The sequence below is a fragment of the Ictidomys tridecemlineatus genome, chromosome 7, assembly GCF_052094955.1.
Source record: "Ictidomys tridecemlineatus isolate mIctTri1 chromosome 7, mIctTri1.hap1, whole genome shotgun sequence".
Taxonomy (NCBI): Eukaryota; Metazoa; Chordata; class Mammalia; order Rodentia; family Sciuridae; genus Ictidomys; species Ictidomys tridecemlineatus.
The window spans coordinates 171,855,350-171,875,215 of record NC_135483.1 but is presented as its reverse complement, the minus strand read 5'-3'; the positions used below and the strand labels follow the sequence as shown (position 1 = coordinate 171,875,215).

The 19,866-nt window shown below is 35.8% G+C and overlaps 1 protein-coding gene across 16 annotated transcripts in view; it reads right to left on the bottom strand.

Annotated features, from left to right (window-relative positions):
- The window catches only part of Pikfyve (phosphoinositide kinase, FYVE-type zinc finger containing), an 84,168-nt gene extending 70,984 nt beyond the window's left edge, over positions 1-13,184 (bottom strand). For 6 of the 16 annotated variants that reach the window (XM_078017917.1, XM_078017927.1, XM_078017928.1 and 3 more), the window contains exons 1-7: positions 13,065-13,162; positions 9,608-9,788; positions 8,126-8,275; positions 7,836-7,871; positions 4,169-4,237; positions 3,469-3,587; positions 2,370-2,541 (exon numbers count right to left, since the gene is read on the bottom strand). In XM_078017917.1, the coding sequence (XP_077874043.1) occupies positions 2,370-2,541; positions 3,469-3,587; positions 4,169-4,237; positions 7,836-7,871; positions 8,126-8,275; positions 9,608-9,779 (718 nt within the window). In that variant the 5' untranslated portion in view covers positions 9,780-9,788; positions 13,065-13,162. The other 10 variants (XM_078017922.1, XM_078017932.1, XM_078017925.1 and 7 more) reach the window with 8 other exon arrangements.
- Positions 13,185-19,866: the final 6,682 nt, after the last annotated feature.

Below are 19,866 nucleotides of genomic sequence, written 5' to 3'. Positions count from 1 at the left end.
TAGCTCTGGCCCTTGAAAAATTCTTATCACCTGGTGATGTTGTAGCCATCATAATGTTGTAGGGCAGCACATTTCTAATGTTTGTGATGCTGTTATAAATAAATCTACTACTCTGTAGATCTTATAAAAGCATAGCACATACAATTACATATATTACATAAAAGTTGATAATGATGATAAATGACTATGTCACTGACTTATGTCGTTATGATTCTACACTTTTTATCATTATTTTAGAATGAACAACCTTTTACTTATAAAACAATTTACCATAAAACAGTATACCATGTTGGATCAGTAGCAGTCTCTCAATTGTTCAAAATGCTATGCTGATACTCAGAAGGCTAGATAGAAGGAACACCTGAGGCCAGAAGTTCAAAACCAGCCTGGGCAACTGCAAGACCCCAAAAACCCAATCCACCCTACCAAAAAAAAAAAAAGGGCCATAGGGATCTATTAACCAGCACCATCCAGGTTGGTTTAAGTATATTCCATAATGTTCACACAAAGATAAACTCACCTAAGTGATGCACTTCTCAGAACTTACCCATCACATTAAGCAACACAAGACTATATTTAACTTTACATGTAATTTAACAATTCTACCTTAATTATTTATTACCACTACTACTAAAACTCTGAAGTGACAGAAAAAATTTCTATAAGTTCACTGTACTGCTTTCGCCATAATTTCACCAAGTATAATAATACCTGTTTTATTTTAAAACTACTATTATATAATACTTAATTTTATTAACTATACATGTATCTTAATCAAAATAAAATGTCAGTTCTTGATATACTAATTTCTGTCACCACAATTTAAAAGATAAAATCTATTAAAACTATTAAGAAAAAATAGATCTGCATCCACTTCAATCAGGACCCCAGAAAACAGTAACAACAAAGTGAACACCAGTCTAGGATAATCAAAGCACTAGGATAATTACCATCAACTGACCGAGGCAGAATTTTGGTGAGGATGTGAAATTACTTCCTTCCTGAAAGACCTACAGTTTAACATTACTGTGACTATACAATTAAAGCAAGGAAACAGTCAACTTTTTCAGGGATTACCAGCACTAACTCTAAACTGAAACTAATTCCAAGGACTCAAACATCACTGTTGTTCACCAGTCACAGCAGAGGCTTAGGGAGGCATGGCAACTGATGGGAGTTTTAGCTCAGGTACATGTGACATGAGTTTAGTGGGTCCCCAAAGCCCATTCTGTGGTTATTTCATCAGTTCTAGAATATATAATTGATATAGACATATTCAGCAACTGGTAAAATCCATACATTGATTCCTTAACCTCTATTATGGTGCTTCTGGCCTCCAGAACTGTAAGACAATAAATTTCTATTGTTCTAAGCCACTCAGCCTGTACTTTGTTATGGTAGTCCTAAGAGACTAAAATGCCAGCCAGGCATGGAACACACACCTAAAATCCCAGTGACACAGGAGGCTGAGGCAGGATGATCACAAGTTCAAGGCCAGCCTCAGCAATTCAGCAAGTCCCTCTTTCAAAATTAAAAAAAAAAAAAAAAAAAAAAAAAAAAAGACCAGGGATCTAGCTCTTATCCTAAGGGGAATGGTAGCTCTGAAAAGGTATTTATCCTAAGAGTACTAAGCAGGGAAATAACCTGACATGATCAATTGGCATTCCACAAATACTGACTTGAATATGAAAAATGAATTCAAGATAGGGAAAAACTAGGGGTAAGAAAATCTCTTAAAAGCTCTAGTCAATCTGGATGAAAGATAATGAACTCTGTAGCAATTTTAGTTTCTTTTCTTTTTTTCAAGTGAATGAAAGCAAAAGGAAAATCTATACAATAACAAAAATAACATGAGAGAAGTCAAGAGCATTTTCTTGAGTAATTTCGGTCCACCTTCCACTCCAAATCACTGCATAAATCCACACACCATTGTCAGCTTTCTTCTGTTTCAACAAATAACTTGAATTTTCAGTATTGCTAAAATTTGACTATGTTCCTTATGGAAGAATAAGAGTAAGATACAATTTGCCAAAATATAGTGTCATGTAAGTCAAGAAAAAACTTTAAAAATAAGAACTCTCATAATAATATAAATTAGAAATCTACTCTAACCATCTTGTCTGATAAGTATTAACATCCCTAGAGCTTTCTGCTAGTATCTATGATACACTGTCTTTTATTCTAGTTATTTTTTAACTTTCCATCTACTTTATCACTTGACTGTAAAGTGCTGTCGCCCTCACTATTGCATCCCCACGCCTTACACACAAGGCCCAAAATAAAAATTGGCTTATTGTTGGTCCTGTATTATAATTATTTTATACTTATGACCTTTAAAAATTGTAATACTGTCAATAAAATGCATTTACCTGTATAGCCCATAAATTTTCCAGGGATTTCTTGATTACAGCAACGACTGCAGAAAATCTGCCCACATAGTCGGCAATGGTGTCTGCGCCTAAAGGTTGTGAATTTTTCACTACAGTCATAGCACTCTTTACATTGGCTATCTGGCATCCAGTATTGCTTCAGGTCACTATCCTATAACAATAAAAATATGTGAAGACTTCTTGAAAATACTGATTTTTATATTGTAATGGCAAATAAAATCCTTGAAGATTTTTTTCAGAAATGAGAAGTTAATTCTAAAATTCATAAGAAATGCAAAAGACCAAAATGACCAAGAACAATCCTGAAGAATAAAACAGGATTTACATTACCATCCATCAAGACTTATTCAAAAGCTATATAATTTTAAATAGTACTGGTGCAAGGACAAAAAAAATGGAGATATGGAACAGAAAAAAGTAGCTTAGCATACACTAATGTGTACATGATTTTTGTGATAAGATTTACAGCACAATCAATGACAAATGGTCTTTCAAAAACTATGGTGCTATCCTCATGTCCATTATATCCAAATAGACATGAAAATAAAAGAAAACTTGACCCTATTTATTCACACAAATAATAAAGCTTCTTAAAAAGAATCATAGGGGTATATCTACAGATCCTGGCCTGAAACTAGCCTTAAAAGGAGAAAAAAACACTAGCCTTAAAAGGAGAAAAAAAAAAAAAAACTGATACAATAAACCACATTAAAGTTAAGAACTTAGGTTAAAAAAATTGTGATTTTCACAACTGAAATAAGTAATAAATATACTATCATTTTATTCTTTATTTTTGGTACCAGGGATTGAACCCAGGGGCACTCAACCTCTGAACCACATCCCCAGCCCTTTCTTATATTTCATTTAGAGATAGAGTCTCACTAAGTTGCTGAGGCTGGCTTTGAACTCAAGATTCTCCTGCCTCAGCCTCCCAAGCCTCTGGTATTACAGGTCTGCACCACCACACCCAGCTTAACAAATACATTTTCTTTCAAGTCATATTATGTCATTTTTCAGTGGGAATGGTATGATCCCAAAAAGTATGTAAGAAGAAATCTTCCAAAGCACTAATTATTACCTGGCTTTTTCCCTCCATGATTTCTTTGAGACGTTTTAATACTGTGCTGAGGCTTCGGAGCTGAACAGCTGTACGAGGATCATGACCTCCAAAGGTAGGTTCTGCTTTCCTTCTTGTATCTGAGTCATATTAAGAAAAAAAGAGAGAGAAGAACAAAGGCAATCTTGTTAACGGTTCCTTGTGTCTATATAAAACACTGCATCTATGTGATGTGAAGTGCTTTTATTACTTGTATCCTCCCAACCAGTGACATAGGTTGAGAGTTAAGGGTGGTCTTTATAAGGGTAACAGACTGTTGAAAGTATTTCTTATTGCCATATAAAATACTATTTCACAAGCAAGTAAGAGCTATCTAAGACAAGAACTATCTGAGCTGATGGTTTGGAGGCCTAAAACAGCAGCATCATCTACATGGTCAGAATTCAGTAATAATTTCTTTTGCTCTTTGGTCCCAACCTATAATAAATACCTGCTGGACATTTAACAGAAGAAAAAGCAACTCCAGAGGATTAAACACTAGCCATAAAAGGAGCAAAAAAAAAAAACAAAAAAAAAAAACTGATAAAATAAACCACATTAAAGTTAAGAATTTAGGTTAAAAAAATGTGGTTAGTTTAACTTAGTCTCTATAGTCAAATAGGTAAGCAATAGGATCAAATGGTTCACTTCTGGGGCTAATCATCAGAAAGAAACAACTCACCCCTAAAGATTCTGATAGAGGGCTGGGGTTGTGGCTCATCGGTAGAGCACTCGCCTAGCATGTTTGATCCTCAACACCACATAAAAATAAATAAAACAAAGGTATTGTGTCTAGCTACAACTAAAAAAATATATATTTAAAAAAAAAAAGATTCTGATAGAATTCAAAACATCCAAGAGGGTAGATTTGACCATGATAAAATCTGACAAATGTCCAAGCATATTATAACTGCCAGAGAATTGCTAAAACTCTAGTTCTATCCTTCTCTATTGCACCCAACCCAACCCTGTAGTTCCAAACTGAAAGGGTCAGGTATTTTGGTCATCGTGACAAAAAGTCAAGACACTCTAGCTGTTTCAAAACCTAAGGGTGAACAGGAGGTGATCTGACAAAAAAGATGAGTTATCTGACTATGGACTGACACCTCTGTAACCATGAACCCAAAATAAACTTTTCTCACTAGTTGTTCCTGTCAGGTATTTTGGTCATAGTGACAAAAAGTTAAGACACTCCAGCTGTTTCACTGAAATGGCAATACTAAACACAAATCTATCTATAATAAAACAAGCCCAGATTCTAGCTTTGTAACCAGAATGGTAGATGCCCATCAAAAGTGCCACTAGTAGGTAACTGTACTTTTCTTGTGGACCAAAACTACTGCAGTTTCTATTCCTGGATTAGTGTTATGGTTTTGATATGAGGTGTTCCTGAAAAACTCAAATTAGTTAATGCATGAATATTCAGAGATGAAATGTTTAGGCTATGGACACTATAACCTTATCAGTGAATCAATGGATTAATAATCTGAATGGATTACTGGGTGGTAATTACAGGCAACTGGGACATGACTGGAAGAAGTAGGCCAGTAGGGGTATATCCTTAGGCCTTATATTTTGTTCCTAGCTACTCACTCTCTCTACTTCCTAACTGCCAAGAGCTGAGCAGCTTTCCTCTACCATGACCTTCTAATCTAACATTCTGCCTTGCCTCAGGCCCAGTGTGATGGAGTTGGCTGACTATGGAGTGAAACCTCTGAAACCATAAACCCAAAATAAACTTTTCTTAAAAGTTGTTCCTATCAGGTATTTTGGTCATAGTGACAAAAAGTTAAGACACTCCAGCTGTTTCAAAATCTAAGGGTGAATAGGAGGTGATTTGACAAAAAAGATGAACATCCAATTAGCTTAAACACTCTAGTCTAATAACCCATGGAGCTCCCACTAACCTAAACAGATTGCAGTTACTTTCCAAGGTTTCAGGTACCCACAGGCAACTGCAGTCTAAAAATTTTAACATTTGTCTTCATTCTTTCAAGAGAAAGAGACAACGATCACATAATTTTTAATATATTTATTGTCATAGTTATTTTTGTTACTCTCTTTCTATGCCTAATTTACAAGTTAAACTTTATCACAGATGTGTACATATGGGGATAAAAAACATAGGGTCTGGTACTATCTGTGGTTTCAAGCCTCTACTGGTACAGAAAAGAAGGGAGGTTTAGAGTCTATCCCTGCAGATAATGGGAACTACTATAAAATGGAAAATCTGGGGCTGGGGTTGTAGCTCAGTGGTAAAGCACTTGCCTAGCATGCATCAGGCACTGAGCTCGATTCTGAGCACCATAAACAGATAAATAAAATAAAGGTCCATCAACAACAACAACAACAACAACAAAATAATAATAATTTAAAAAATAAAATGGAAAATCTGCCTCAAACTCACTATTTGCCAGATTTATATTAGGTGTGCTTTGTTTTAGTTGGGTGGGAAATAAAAGATTACAAAGAAATGAGAGGTTGATATCTAAATCCAAATTTACAAAGAATTACCTAAAACAATTTAATGAAATAATCACTGTATCTAAACTGCACTTATTTTTAAACACTTTGAAAACTTTTTATCTTAATTTAGCATTAGTAATACCTCAGAGGTGGTACTAAAATGTAAGTATTAGAACGACCAAATTATTCTTGAGTCTCAAAATATAAAGCAACTATGCATGAATTATAAGTTGAAAAAGGAGACAAAGCTGTGAGAATTACAATGGCAATGCTCCGCATACCAGCAATAACAAACTGTGAAGCCCCTTGCATTTAGCTACTTAGAGATACAAGATAGTATTAATAACATCATCCACTGGAAAAGGATGAGTGAGGCTCTTCCTAGAACCATGAGCACTAGTGCCCTTGAATTAAGATGAACAGACACTGAGAAAATCTAGTCTAGCTCTTTGCTCTTAGGCAAATAATCTTAGCTGCTTCTTATAAAACAGATACCAGAAAATTAAATTACTTTCCTAAGGTCTAAAGCCAGTACATAATTACAGTTCTTTAGTGAAGAAAGGAACTTATTTGGCCAAACAGTCCCAGGCTTTTGAAGTTTGAATGCATCTAAGGTAGAATCCAAGAATAAAGACAATAAAAAAAGGTAGAGGGGCTGGGGTTGTAGCTCAGTGGTAGAGCACTTGCCTGGCACATGTGGGACACTGGGTTCGATCTTTAGCACCACATAAAAAAACCAAATTAGTAAAATAAAGATATTTTAAAAATTTTTTTAAATATAGAAACTGCAACAAATGAGACATTAGAAGCTCCATCTAAAAATATTTAAATTCAATTGTATCATAACACCACAGGCAAAGTTAGGCAGTCTGTCACTACTAAAAGATGAGTTTCTACTCCAACTCCTCAACTGAACAAGTGAGGAAATCCTATGCTTAAAATGGAGACTGCTGCTCTCCTTGGTCTCCTTTTCTTCTTTCTATAGCTAAGGAAAGCGTGGTATTTTGAAAAACTAAGACTCAATAATTCTGCAAAGAAAAGGTGGTAGGTGAAATTTTCAGACAATAATGTCTTCATTCATTATTATTTAGTCAGAAGGGCTCCCTCAACAAAAACAGGCTGTTGGCCATGGGCCAGGTATAAGAGCTAAGGTTAAAGGTTAAAGTGGAGATGTTTTAAAATAAAAGGAGAGCTCCTTTCTTTCTCTTCCCTTGCCCACCTTCCAATTCTTAACCAGGGGTTAAAGCTCACTGCCTTAGAAGTCCTGTAAAGATGACACAGCCAGCTCTGGTCCAGTTCTTCAGCAGTACTTCTTCTGACTTGATTTCTCTTGCCTCTTCCACTAAACCAAATCTCAGCTAGCAATAAAATATCCTTCTGCCAAACACCATTGCTTTCATCTATTTTTCATTCTCATGGGGAAGACTGGCCAGGGCCGACAGGATCTGGTATTCAGGGACACTTGATTTCTCAATGCTGTATCCCTTTGCCTCTATTACACCACTTCCCACTGCCTTCTTCTATCACCTTGATAGATGGTTGGGCAAACCATTCTACTGAGTTTAGCAATCTATCAGAAATAAAGCATAAAATATTTACTCTCTCTAGTTTCTTCACTTCATTGATCCCTAGCATGCACTCATTAGAAGAGCATGAAAATGAAGGAGATGACTGTGTAATAAACCAGGATGGAGAATAAACAGGCAAGAAGAGCTCAGCTTATACAGCCACACTGACAGTTTGCACCCCACAAAGGACATAGGCCAAGAGCAAGTGGCAGCCCAGCAATGGAGTTGAAGAATTCTGCAGCCAGAGGCATGCACATCACATTTCACTAGCACCCAAATACAGACGCAGAATTCATTCACAAGACTGAAACTAACCTGTGTTCTCCTGGGGATGCTGCAAATTGTTCTCTGCTGAAACTCAAGCAAGTAATTAATCAAAAAGCAGCCAAGAGGTCTGTTGTTTGCCTAAATCAAAGTTTAATGATATGTTTAAGAGCTTTTATTCAGATATCAACAAATTTTTTCACTAACTAAATAATAGTTTTATTTATTCTGGAGAGTACCTGACTATTCCAGACAACAAGAAAGTTAAGTCAATAAATAACTTGGGAAACACAATGACTGTAGAAAAATCTTAGAAGAATGAAATAAGAACATTGTTTTACCTAACACTGAAGATCGTCGCTGAAGTTCCTCATTAAGCTGTTTTTTATAAGGAACAGGTGATCTCACTGATTGTGTCCTTGAAGAGAGCTGAGGGCTGGACCAACTTCCACTGGGAGAAGGGTGCTCTCCTTGGCTCCCTTCTCCTCTCTCTGTAGAGCAAAAGAAAGGTTGACATTATTTGAAAAATTGAGACACAAGAATTCAGCAAAGAGAAAACATGAAATTTTCCAGACAACTATATTATATATATGTACATACACACACACATACATATATATACTTATATATATGTATGTATATATTACATGCATAATTTAAAATTAGGCTTTTGGATTTTTTTAAAAGAAAGAAATCCAAAGAGTAGAGCGAAATTATAAGCCAATAATCACACCCTTGGTATATGTGATTTTCTGTTTTACTTTTCATTTGAAATTTGAGGAAACAGAATGAAGCTTTTTACACAAAGGCCCAGAATTTTTGCTGTGTTTATGGAAGAGATTCCTTGTACTATTGAAACAGCACCCAATATAGTAGCTGCTCAATAAACGTTTACTAAATAAATAGAGTATTATCTTATAAAGAGTCTACATAATATAATATCTTAGAAGGAATCTTATAACATTAAAAGGACATTATGTAAAAATTTTAAAACTCTGAATAAAATACATACAGTAGTTAGTGAAAATTGTAAAATCTTTACATTAGTGCAGTAATACTGATAGTATAGTAATACTAACCTAAGATGTTAATAATAGCAGAAACTGAACGTAGGGGTAAACTAAGTGCTCTGCATTATCTTTCCAATTTTTCTATAAATCTAATAAAACTGTTTTAAAAATTAAAGCTTATTTTTTAAAAATTATCATCTTAAAAATGTACCAAGTTTTTACAGTACTTTAAACCTAACCATTAATAAACTTAATTAGAACTATCAAATATTCTACTGAGGGGCTGGGGTTGTGGCTCAGTGATAAAGTGTTTGCCTCGCACGTGTGAGGCACTGGGTTCGATCCTCAGTACTACATAAAAACAAGTTAAACAAAATAAAGGTGTTGTATCCACCTACAACTAAAAACAATATTTAAAAAAAAAAAAATTCTACCTAGTCTGAGCTCAATGGCACACATTTTTAATCCCAGCAACTCAGGAGGCTGACACAGGAAGATCACAAGTTCAAAGCCAGCCTCAGGAAATTAGTGACACTGTAAGCAACTCAGCAAGACAAGCTCTTGTCCTGTCTTTAAATAAAATATAAAAAAGGGCTGGGGATGTGTTCAGTGGTTAAGCACCCCTGGGTTCAACAGTACCCAAAAAAAAAAGAAATCTAGCTTTTTCTTCTTAAGCAGAAAAATCTGGTGATATATGAATAAAGCACCTTGTTAATATTTCACTTTCTCACAAAGATACAACATGAAAGTTGAATAAGGGAACTATAAAGAATCAAAACTGTAAGTTTTCTGATGCTTAAGAGTAAGTCTTACCTTTGTTAAATCGAAAAAGATTTACAAAAGAACTATATGCTGATTTAAAAGAAGGTTCATCCTGGTCAGGAGTCAAAGGTTTAAAGTGTGTAAGATGAGAAGGACTGGTAGGAGGTCGAGGCAAATCATTAGCAGAGTCCAGTGTTGGGGAAGTCTTATCATCTGTGGCCATTTCATGAGTCTGCAAAAGAAAAAAAAAAAATGTTACTGTTTCAGAAGCCAAAAGTTAATTTCAAACAATATGCATATATCTGGAAGATCCTATTCTGTGAGAGTTTTTACCTATGAAAACCAAAGAGTCAGTGAATTTAGTTTAGCATACTCAAGTGAAGGTTTAAAAACACTGCTGTCTAAATCAAATCTCAACACCTAAAACTGATGGTCAACCTAATTTCAAACATTACTATTAAAATCATTTTAAAATTTTTAAATTAAAAAATTTGCAGGTAAGGCATAAATGTGAGCAGGCAAAGAAGAAAAATATTTTCATATCTGTAAAAATTTTGGGAAAAAAAAGGTATTTAATAGTTTTTTAAAGTTATAGGGGGAAACTAGTTTTATGCCAACATATAAATTCCTCCATCTTACTTATTTCAGCTTTTCCCTCTAAAAATATAAAAAATTATCTACCTAAAGAAAGGAAATAAAATAGTCATCCTTTAATGACATTTCTATATAAACTCAACAATTAGCTCAAGTTACACCTTATTTGAATATTGACAACTATTCAAATCAACAAGCTATGCTCCATCATGTTTCCTCCCAGGAACATGAACTTGCTATTTTCCCCTTTAACCCTATATAAATATTAAGATAAATATATTAATATTAGTAAATAATAATTTAACTCTATATAAATATTAAGATAAAGATCTTCCTAAAGGGCTTTTTCCCCTAAATTACCAAAAATCACAATTCAGCCAAAGCAGTAAATCTAACCACATCAGAGTTTACCAAAAAAGCACCGATTTATATTTTGCTATTCGGAGTTATAGTTCAACCAGAAGAACCATGCATACCTCTAGTTAGTCATTAAAATGCTTTAGTTTCTAATATAATTTACACTTTTAAAAAGAAGACATTTCACTCTTGTAAATGCTTTGCTTCTCTGAAATCATATGCACCATCTCATTTGATTTTTACAATCCTGGAAGGTACATAAAGCAGTCCTCATTACATTTTTATCTTCAAGGCAACCAAGGTACTCTGAACCTAAAATAACTTTCCTGGGGGAAGATCACAAAGATAGTTTGGGAACCTGTATCTAATCTCACCACAAAATTCTTTAGATTGAAATTATTTTTGTAGCTTTTCACAGACCTCCAAGTCTAGCCTATAAGCTATTTTCTAGCTACTCAAGACTACTCAAGACTTTGCTTTATTAATAATTTAATTGACTTTTAATTAAAGCACAAATGAAACCACTAACTTAAACAGAATTTTGGCAATAAATATTTATTAGAAGCTGGGGCAGGGAGGAAAAGAAAAAGAGTAAGGGGGGAAAGTGAGAGAAGAGGAGGAGGAAGGAAAAAGGGAAAAGTCTTTAATATCATCTTCTATTGGGGAAAGTAGTTAATAATTCTTCCAAAGTATCATGACACTCCATATTCCAGCTTCAAGACTTAGAAAATAAGATGGTGACTGATTAAGTACAAACTCAAATTTTTGTTCTGTATTTTTTAAAAGAGTACTAGAGATGAAGGACATGATGACAATAGCAACCTCAGGCCTCAGAAAACAACCTGTATTCTACTTTCACAAAAGTAACATCAGAAGCAGAGTTAAAAACCTGCATAAAGAGACTTAGAATTACCTTGAATTACTTCTAAAGATCAACTAAACATGAAACTTTTATTAGGTTTTGGAGATATGAAGATAAAAATTATAATATTAACATATAGCAATTATTGTCTCTACAACATAAATACAATCACATGGAGTTATCAATAATAATTACATGATATTGGGATCCTGAAAAAACTACATTACAACTCTAATTTTTTGACAACTCAATAACTGCTTATTATAAAAACTAGGACTCCTTCCTGACAGGTAATTAGAAGTATTTATCTACTTACTCAAAGACCTCTGATGTATCACCAGCACTCCACCTCTTTCCATTTCAAGGTTAGTGTAGTATATGCATATTACCTTGTTAGTAAAGCTAATCAGTAGGCTATGGGGTATTAAACGTAGGAAATAAGTTGCTCTATCAGCCAATATCAAAATTTTAGTTAGAATATCCAAGTATCAGCCTAGTCATCTTTAAGTAGTTTTTTAAAAAAAAATACTCAAATTTTATCTAATAATGCAGGACAGTTTAATACTAGTAGTGTTGGCTTCCACCAACAAAGAGTTTTGTTGTGTTGTTGTTCAATTTTTACTAACAAAAATACTAAAGGAATACCAAAACTGATCCATATTACTCTTTCCAGAAAGAAAGAGGCAGTTCCCAGGAAATTAGTCTTGCCTCTCAGAGGAGTCAACCTGCCCAAACACAAGAAAAAGAAACTAAGAATATTTTTTGTAAGAATAATGACAGAGTAGGACTTTTGGAGAGGCAGAAAACGAGATTCAAATAAATCCGAAATAAAATACTGCAAATATGCCAAAATACTATCTGTATTATCATTGTACTAATTTTTACTAAATGAATGCACGGAATTAACATCTTAATAATTTAACGTATTATACACAGATACACAGAAATAACCGATTCTGCTTGATACAGAATTCTAGCATTTTTCATATTTCTTGAATGTCTTAATAACAACAAACTCTAAACTAGGCAGAAGACCCCATATTCCTAAAAGCATCCACCCACTTCATTCTCAACTTTTGTTGAGAACATTCTTTAAGAAAGGGAAGTACTAATTTGTAAACCAAGTCTCCCCAAAACACTTTGAGTTGAAATAAAATCGCCTTTAATGGCAGAAACAAGCTTTTAAGGAGATATACGCATATTTGAAAGCCCAAGGTTGTTACCAGTTCTGTAGCTTATGAACTTTCTTTTCCAGCCTAATGATGTACCTCTGACACATGGACCAGAGCTCATCCACTCAAAGGGAAGAGGAGTGGGCATTCCTCCTCCTAAATAAGTTCGGGCATGAGGGTTAAAAGAGGTGCAAGGGAACTTCAAATGTTTCAAGGAACCCTCTTCAAGAAGTGTCCTACACGGCTCCCGTTCCATTCGCCAGACTCAGGGCAGCCTGGAATTAGGAAGACCAGCTAATGCTTGGGACAGGTTCCTGGCCTTTCCTGGCCCAGCCGCAGCCCAGCGAAGGAGCCCCATCTCTCGCCCTCACCTCAGCTTTCCCCCACCGCTCTGGCCCGCACAGCACCCAAGCCGGCCTTCTTCCCACTATCAGCCCCAGCTGGCCACACCCCAGGCCTCTCCTTTATCTGGGCCTCCCGCCCCGGCCCCGCAGGCCTCCCTCCACCCCAACCCCAGCTTCACCCCGCTCAGGTGCAGGGAGCCCGCCCCGGAGCGCAGCGAAGGGGTACTCCAGTCGCTGGCTGTTGCGGCAGGAAGCGAAGATGCTTACACGGTAGATGCGGCGTCTCCCTTCCCCCCAAGGCTCCGCCCCCCCGTTCCTCCTCCCCACCAATCCGCAATCTTTCCTGGGGGCCGACTCCGCCCCCTCCTCCCCGCCAGCACGACGTTCGGATCAGACGCTCAGGCAGAAAGAGTCCAGCCCAGAGAGTGTCGTCTTGGACCACTTGGCCAAAGCTAGGCCTCCTCCGCCTTTTTTGAGGAAGCCAGGATCACAGCGCGCGTGAGCGTCACGCGTGTGGGTCACCGGATGCGTGCTTGGTGTCCTGGGCACCAGACGGGCGCTGGTTGGGCCGCGGTTACCGTATGTGTTCGACACCGTGAGCACTCTTAATGGGTTACAGTGCTCGGCGTTCTCGTGACCCGGACTTTGGCTTAGGTAGCGCCGATCAGTGGGTGAGAGCGAAGACGCCGGTGTCAGACTTGCAGGACTCCCACCGTAGCTAGGCATATTCCCGTAGATAAATTGCTAACTTCTTCAGGCGTCAGACCTCTGGTGTGTAAAATGGAGTTAATAATAGCAGTACCCACTTCACATACTTTTTTTTTTTAAGATTACGTAAAATAGTTCACGAAAAGCGGTTGGCACAGTGCCTGACCCAGAGTTAGTGATGTTGGCTCTAAGCTTTTCATTCAGGTTTTGAGTTGCAGATGCTAATACTAGCTGGATCGTCACTTTGGTTCGGTAGAAAACATACCAAAACCTGCTGACTGAAATTGTGGGGCTTGGCAGAGGAGCACAGAAGGGAAAGAAATATAAAGGGAGGTTCTATTTTAATTCAATTCTGGGGATTCTTTTCCTCAGAGAGTTTTGGCAAATCCTCATTCAAGCTTTTTTGAGATGATCTTTTCAGCTGCTAGAGAGTACCACAGAAATATGTCCTAGTACAAATCCTGGTCACTACCCTCAACTGGGCCCTTCAGCAATCAATCTAGAGAGTATATTCAGCTTCCCCTTCTCATTCCTCATTACTACGGTGCCAAACACACACACACACACACACACACACACACATTACCTTGACTGGCATTCTCTAGAGAATATTATATAACCAAGTGAAAAAGCCAAGGTTACTTTGGGAGCAATCCTTAACAACCTAACCTCCCCCGCCACAGCTTTTTCCTGTATCCACATATCCACTTCTACCCTGGCCTACCTGGATCCCTCCTCTCTAGTAGAGAGAGGTCTGCTCTTTCCCAGTTCAATCCTCCTGGCACCCCATCTACTCTCCTGTTCCTGGTATCTTGCACTGTATCTTCAACCAATCTTTTTCCAGTGACTCTTTGTTCTCAGCCTATGAACATGTTCAAGTCTCTGCCTTCTAGGAAGAAAAACAAAAAAACCCTTTCTTAAATCAGTCCACCAGATATTAATATTTCATAAACCTAAATTAAAGTACAAAATAGACCCAGAGAGCATATGAACAAAGTAGTCATTCTAGACAAGAAGACCTTAATGTATATAGGAACTCCATGTATGATTAAAAAAATAATAATAAAACATCTATTCAACAAAGCACCAGCACAGGGGTGCTTTACTGCTGAGCTATATCCCCAGCCTTTTAATGTCTTTTTTTTTTTTTTTTATTCTGAGATAGGAGCTCATTAAGTTGCCCAGGCTGGACTCATTTTCCATCCTTCTACCTCAGCCTCCCAAATACCTAGAATTCTAGGCATGTGCCACCACACCCTGTAACAAACATTTTTAAGTCACCAACAATTGTTAAGTAGGCACTACACTAGGGACCAAACTATGAACATGATTATAGTCCATGTCTCCAATAAGTTTTGCAGTCCAATATCTGTATTCACTTACAATTTAATCTGTGGGGGAAAAAAGATGAAAAACTGGTTACCATTTGGTGGTGGGGAGAGAAATCAGTTTAGATTCTAACCTCATACTAAACATCCAAAGTTATTCCAGATGAATTTTATCTGTAGAGAGATGATTTGTGTAAATATCCTCCCAGAAAACTCATCTGAGCCTCCATTTATAATTCTTGATAAATTGACCTTTGTTATAGTACTATATTTATATTTCTCCCCATATATTAGTTGCATTTTGCTGAAAATAGCTTTTTCTTTATATTGATACTATCAATATGGATGCTAATCAATTTTCTGTGCCTGACTCATTCCACTTAATGTCCTCCAGGTTCATCTTTATTATCACAAAGATTTTTTTAAGACTCACTGATATTCCATTATGCATATATACCACATTTTTTCTTTATCCATCCCTCCCTGATGAACACTTGGATTGATTTCAATTTGGGTCATTGTAAATCATGCTACAGTTAACATAGGAGTGCAGATATATCTTTGATATACTGATTTCATATACCCAAAAGTGGGGTTGCTGAATCATATGGTAGTTCTATGTTAAATTTTTTGAGGTACTTCCATACTGTTTTCCATAATGAGTGTACTAATTTACATTTACATTAGTAATATGCAAGCTTCCCTTTTTTACTCATGCTCTGCAATTCTTCTTATCTTTTGATAATAGTCATTTTAACAAGTGCGAGGTGGTTTCTCTAATGTGGTTATAATTTGTATTTTTTCTGATAGCTAGTTATATTGAACATTTTTAAAAGATATTTTATTAGTTGTTGGTGGCCCTTTATTTATTTTTATGTGGTGCTGAGAATCGAACCTAGTGCCTCACACATGCTACGCAAGTACTCTACCACTGAGCCACATCCCCAGCCTCGATATTGAGCATTTTTCATATCTATGGGCCATTTGTATGCTATCTTAGGAAAATTCTATTCACATCCATTCCCCATTTTATAATTGTGTCTTTCATTTTTTTATTATTAAATTATTCCTTGTATATTTTGGATAATAGCACCTTATCGGATGCAAGATTGCAAATATCCTCTCAATCCATAGGTTGTCTTTTTGTTCTGTTGATTGTTTGCCTAGTTTTTCAGAAGCATTTTAGTTTAATATGTTGCTCATTTGTCTATGTTCCTTTTGTTGCCTAAACTTTGGGGTCATAACCAAAAAAATTATTGCCCAGGCCAATGACATGGACCTTTTCCCATACATTTACTGCTAGTAGTTTTACATTTTCAGATTGTATATTTGGATATTTAATCCACTTGGCCTACTTTCATTCTTGTGCATATGGACCTCCAGTTTTCCCAATACCATTTATTGAAGACACTGCCCTTTTCCCATAGTATGTTCTTGGCAACTTTCTGAATAACCCACTTACCATAAATAATACTAAACATCCAAAGTCATATATTTCTGGTCTACCTATTCTGTTCCATTGGTCTTGTGTCTGCTCCTTTGCCAGTATTATGCTGTTTTGTTACTGCAACTCTGTAGTGTATTTTGAAGTCAGGTAGTGTGAAGCTTCCAGTTTTGTTCTTTTTGCTCAAGATGACTGGCTATTCAGAGCCTTTACAGTTGGTTCCATGTTCCATACAAATTTTAGGATTGCTTTGTTTTTCTATTTTTGTTTTTTAAAAAAAAGTCATCAAAATTTTGACTGATATAGATTGACTCTATAGATCACTTTAAGTAATATGCACATTTTAACAATATTAAAATCTTCCAATCCATGAACATGGAATGTCTTTCCATTTATTTGTGTCTTCTTTAATTTCTTTCATCAGTGTTTTGTAGTTTTCAGTGTGCAGGCCCTTCATCTTTTTAAGTAAATTCATTCCTAAGTATTTAATTTTTTGTAGCTGTCATAAATGAGACTATTTAAATTTTCTTTTCAGGAGGGTGTGTTGTTAATAAATAGAAATGCTAATGATCATTGTATGTTGATGAATCCTACAATATTGTCAAATTTGTTTATAATTCCTAACAGTTTTTTTGTGTCATCTTTAGGGTTTTCTATATGTAAAATCAAGTCATCTGCAAAGAAGGACAATTTAAGTCTTCATTTCCAATTTGGGTGCCTTTTATTCCTTTTTCTTGCCTAATTGCTCTATCATATTATGTTGAATAGAATTGGCAAGAGTAGGCATTCTTAGAAGAAAAGCTTTGAACTCTCCACCATTGAGTATGATGTCAGCTGTTGTTTGTGATTGAAAGCACTTCCTAATTTTTGACCAGCAGGCTTATCTTGAACTTCCCTGTCCAGTGACCTAGAGTCAGTTAGTTCTGTACAAAGAGCTCTAACTCACTTCAATAGGTAATGCAAAGATGTTTTTGTTTGTTTTTTGCAGTACTAGGGGTTGAACTTGGAGCCTTGTGCATGCCAGGGAAGTGCAATCACTGAGCTACATCCCCAGCTCTATTTATAATATTTATTTGTTTGTTTGTTTTGGGGAGGGATGAGAAAGGAGAATTGCAATTTCAAACCCAGCCTCAGCAAAAAGCAAAGCACTAAGCAATTCAATGGGACCCTGTCTCTTTTTATTTTTTTAAATTTTGAGATAGGGTCTCCATAAATTGCAGAGACTGATCTCAAACTTGGGATCCTCCTTCCTCAGCCTCCCAAGTCACTGGGATCACAGGCATGCACCATGGCACCTAGCTGCAAAGATGTTTTTTAAAATTATGAAATTCAGTTCTGGCTAGGATATAATAAAATTAGCTCCCTTTTACCCTTTATATAACTATATAAATTGTTATATCCCTTCTATAGAATGATTTGGTAGATCTAACAAGCCTTAAAAATTCCTTTATCCATTCATTCCAATTCTAGCAATGTAGCCTAAAGAAATGATTCAACTGTTTTTAAAAAGGTAAGTTAAAGATATCTGTCATAGTTATTTAAACAATAAAATGAAATAAAATAAAATCTTTTATTATGATTTCTATCAAAATCACTCTTAGAATCATTCTACTAAATGTGCATTCATGAAGTCCTTCTGCTTGCCAAAATTATTCTCAGACTGTCTTTCTTATCTCTTTGTGGTATTTCCTGCTTTTTGAAAACATTGCATGACATGAAAACTCTGCTGATTCTCTTACTGCCCCCCAGATTTTTCTTCCCATTTACTTTGGGAACTCCTTTTCTTCTATATGGCCCTTAAAAATGTGAGTATTCCTCACAGTTCTCACTGAAATAGGCTTTCTGCTGATTCTGTACTCCTGAATGATCTCATATGCTGTTTTCAGCTATTATCAGTATGTGCTAAAGATTACCAGATTTCCTTCCCTCTTCAACTCAACTCAGACATCCCTCCTGAACTCCAGATACAGATGACTGCCTCCTAGACATCAACATGTTGCTGTCCCACAGGCATTTCAAATTCAACAAACTTTAAACTTAACTCATTATATTGGTCATCAAATCTGTAACTCTATCTTTATTTCTTCCTTGTTGAAGGGTATCCTGTCACCCAAACTCTAAATCAGGAAGTCACCTTCACTGTTGTCTCTCCCTTAATCTTCATAAATAAGCAGTGATCAAGCCCTACTCATATTCAGATTCTCTAAGATCAGCAAAATGAAAATATAACAGCTTTTGAATATTTACGAGAATCTCATTATCTTAATGATAGTCTCATAACCAAATCCTAACAGAGATTTCATGACCCAGATTTCAGTTTGTATTTATGACAGTATTTGGCGTTAGATATTATTAAAATATTTAGATTCTTTTATTGACCAAATGAAAGGCAAATGATGTCAAAGTATGCAATATTAACCAAATTGGGGAAAGTGGTGGGTTAAATTAATCATAATGTGGCATCCAATAGAATAGGCCAGTTCAATTCAAAAGAGCCTGCATGTAAGCAGGGAGCTTCATATTCACATTTCTATCAGCAATCTAATTTCAGTCAAACATCCATTGTTAAATTTAATTGATTTTATTAATGGTAATTTACTGTTTCATAGTTTTATTTCTAACCATTTTGTCTATAGATTTATTATTTTAAAGTTGTGTAAGAATTATCAGCATATGGTGTATTACATTTAATTTTTTCAATATATATTTAATAATATTTTAATGTAAGTCAAACTGAAATCTACAAGAAAATAATATTTAAAGTCAACCTGAAATCTACTCATTCCTATATTAGTGGCCTAAGAAACACTGTTTTATGAGATTCCCATGTCATCTTTCCTATCACATTGACTTTGAGACAAATTTGCAGCCCTTCTCTAGCAAATGTTTATGATTTAATGGAATATTTGTATGATTAAACTCACCGTGGTTTTGAATAATATCCTATATTTATTTTATTTTTACCTCATTTTTCTCATATATTACCAACATTTTTTAGATACCTTTATTTTTATTTATTTATTTTAAAGAGAGAGAGAAAGAGAGAGAGAGGATTTTTTAATATTTATTTTTCAGTTTTTGGTGGACACAACATTTAATTTTTTTTTTGTGGTGCTGAGGATGAACCCAGGGCCCGGCGGATGCCAGGCGAGCACATTACCCCTTGAGCCACATCCCCAGCCCTGTTTATTTTTATGTGGTGCTGAGGATGGAACCCAGGGCTTCATGCGCGAGAGGCAAGCACTCTACCACTAAGCCACAACCCCAGCCCATTACCAACATTTTTTATGAAACTATATTTTAGGTAACTTGAAGGATGCCCTGAGTAAGAATGGGTATGATTGCTTACTTTTAATAATCAGCAAGGGATAATAAACCACGTGAACCAGATGTGATATGGAGTAAAATTTACAATCTCAGGTGACCAAAGACCTGAGATTTGAGATGCAGATACACCCTTACATTCTTCTATAACCATTTTTTCAGGAATAAGTAGACGTG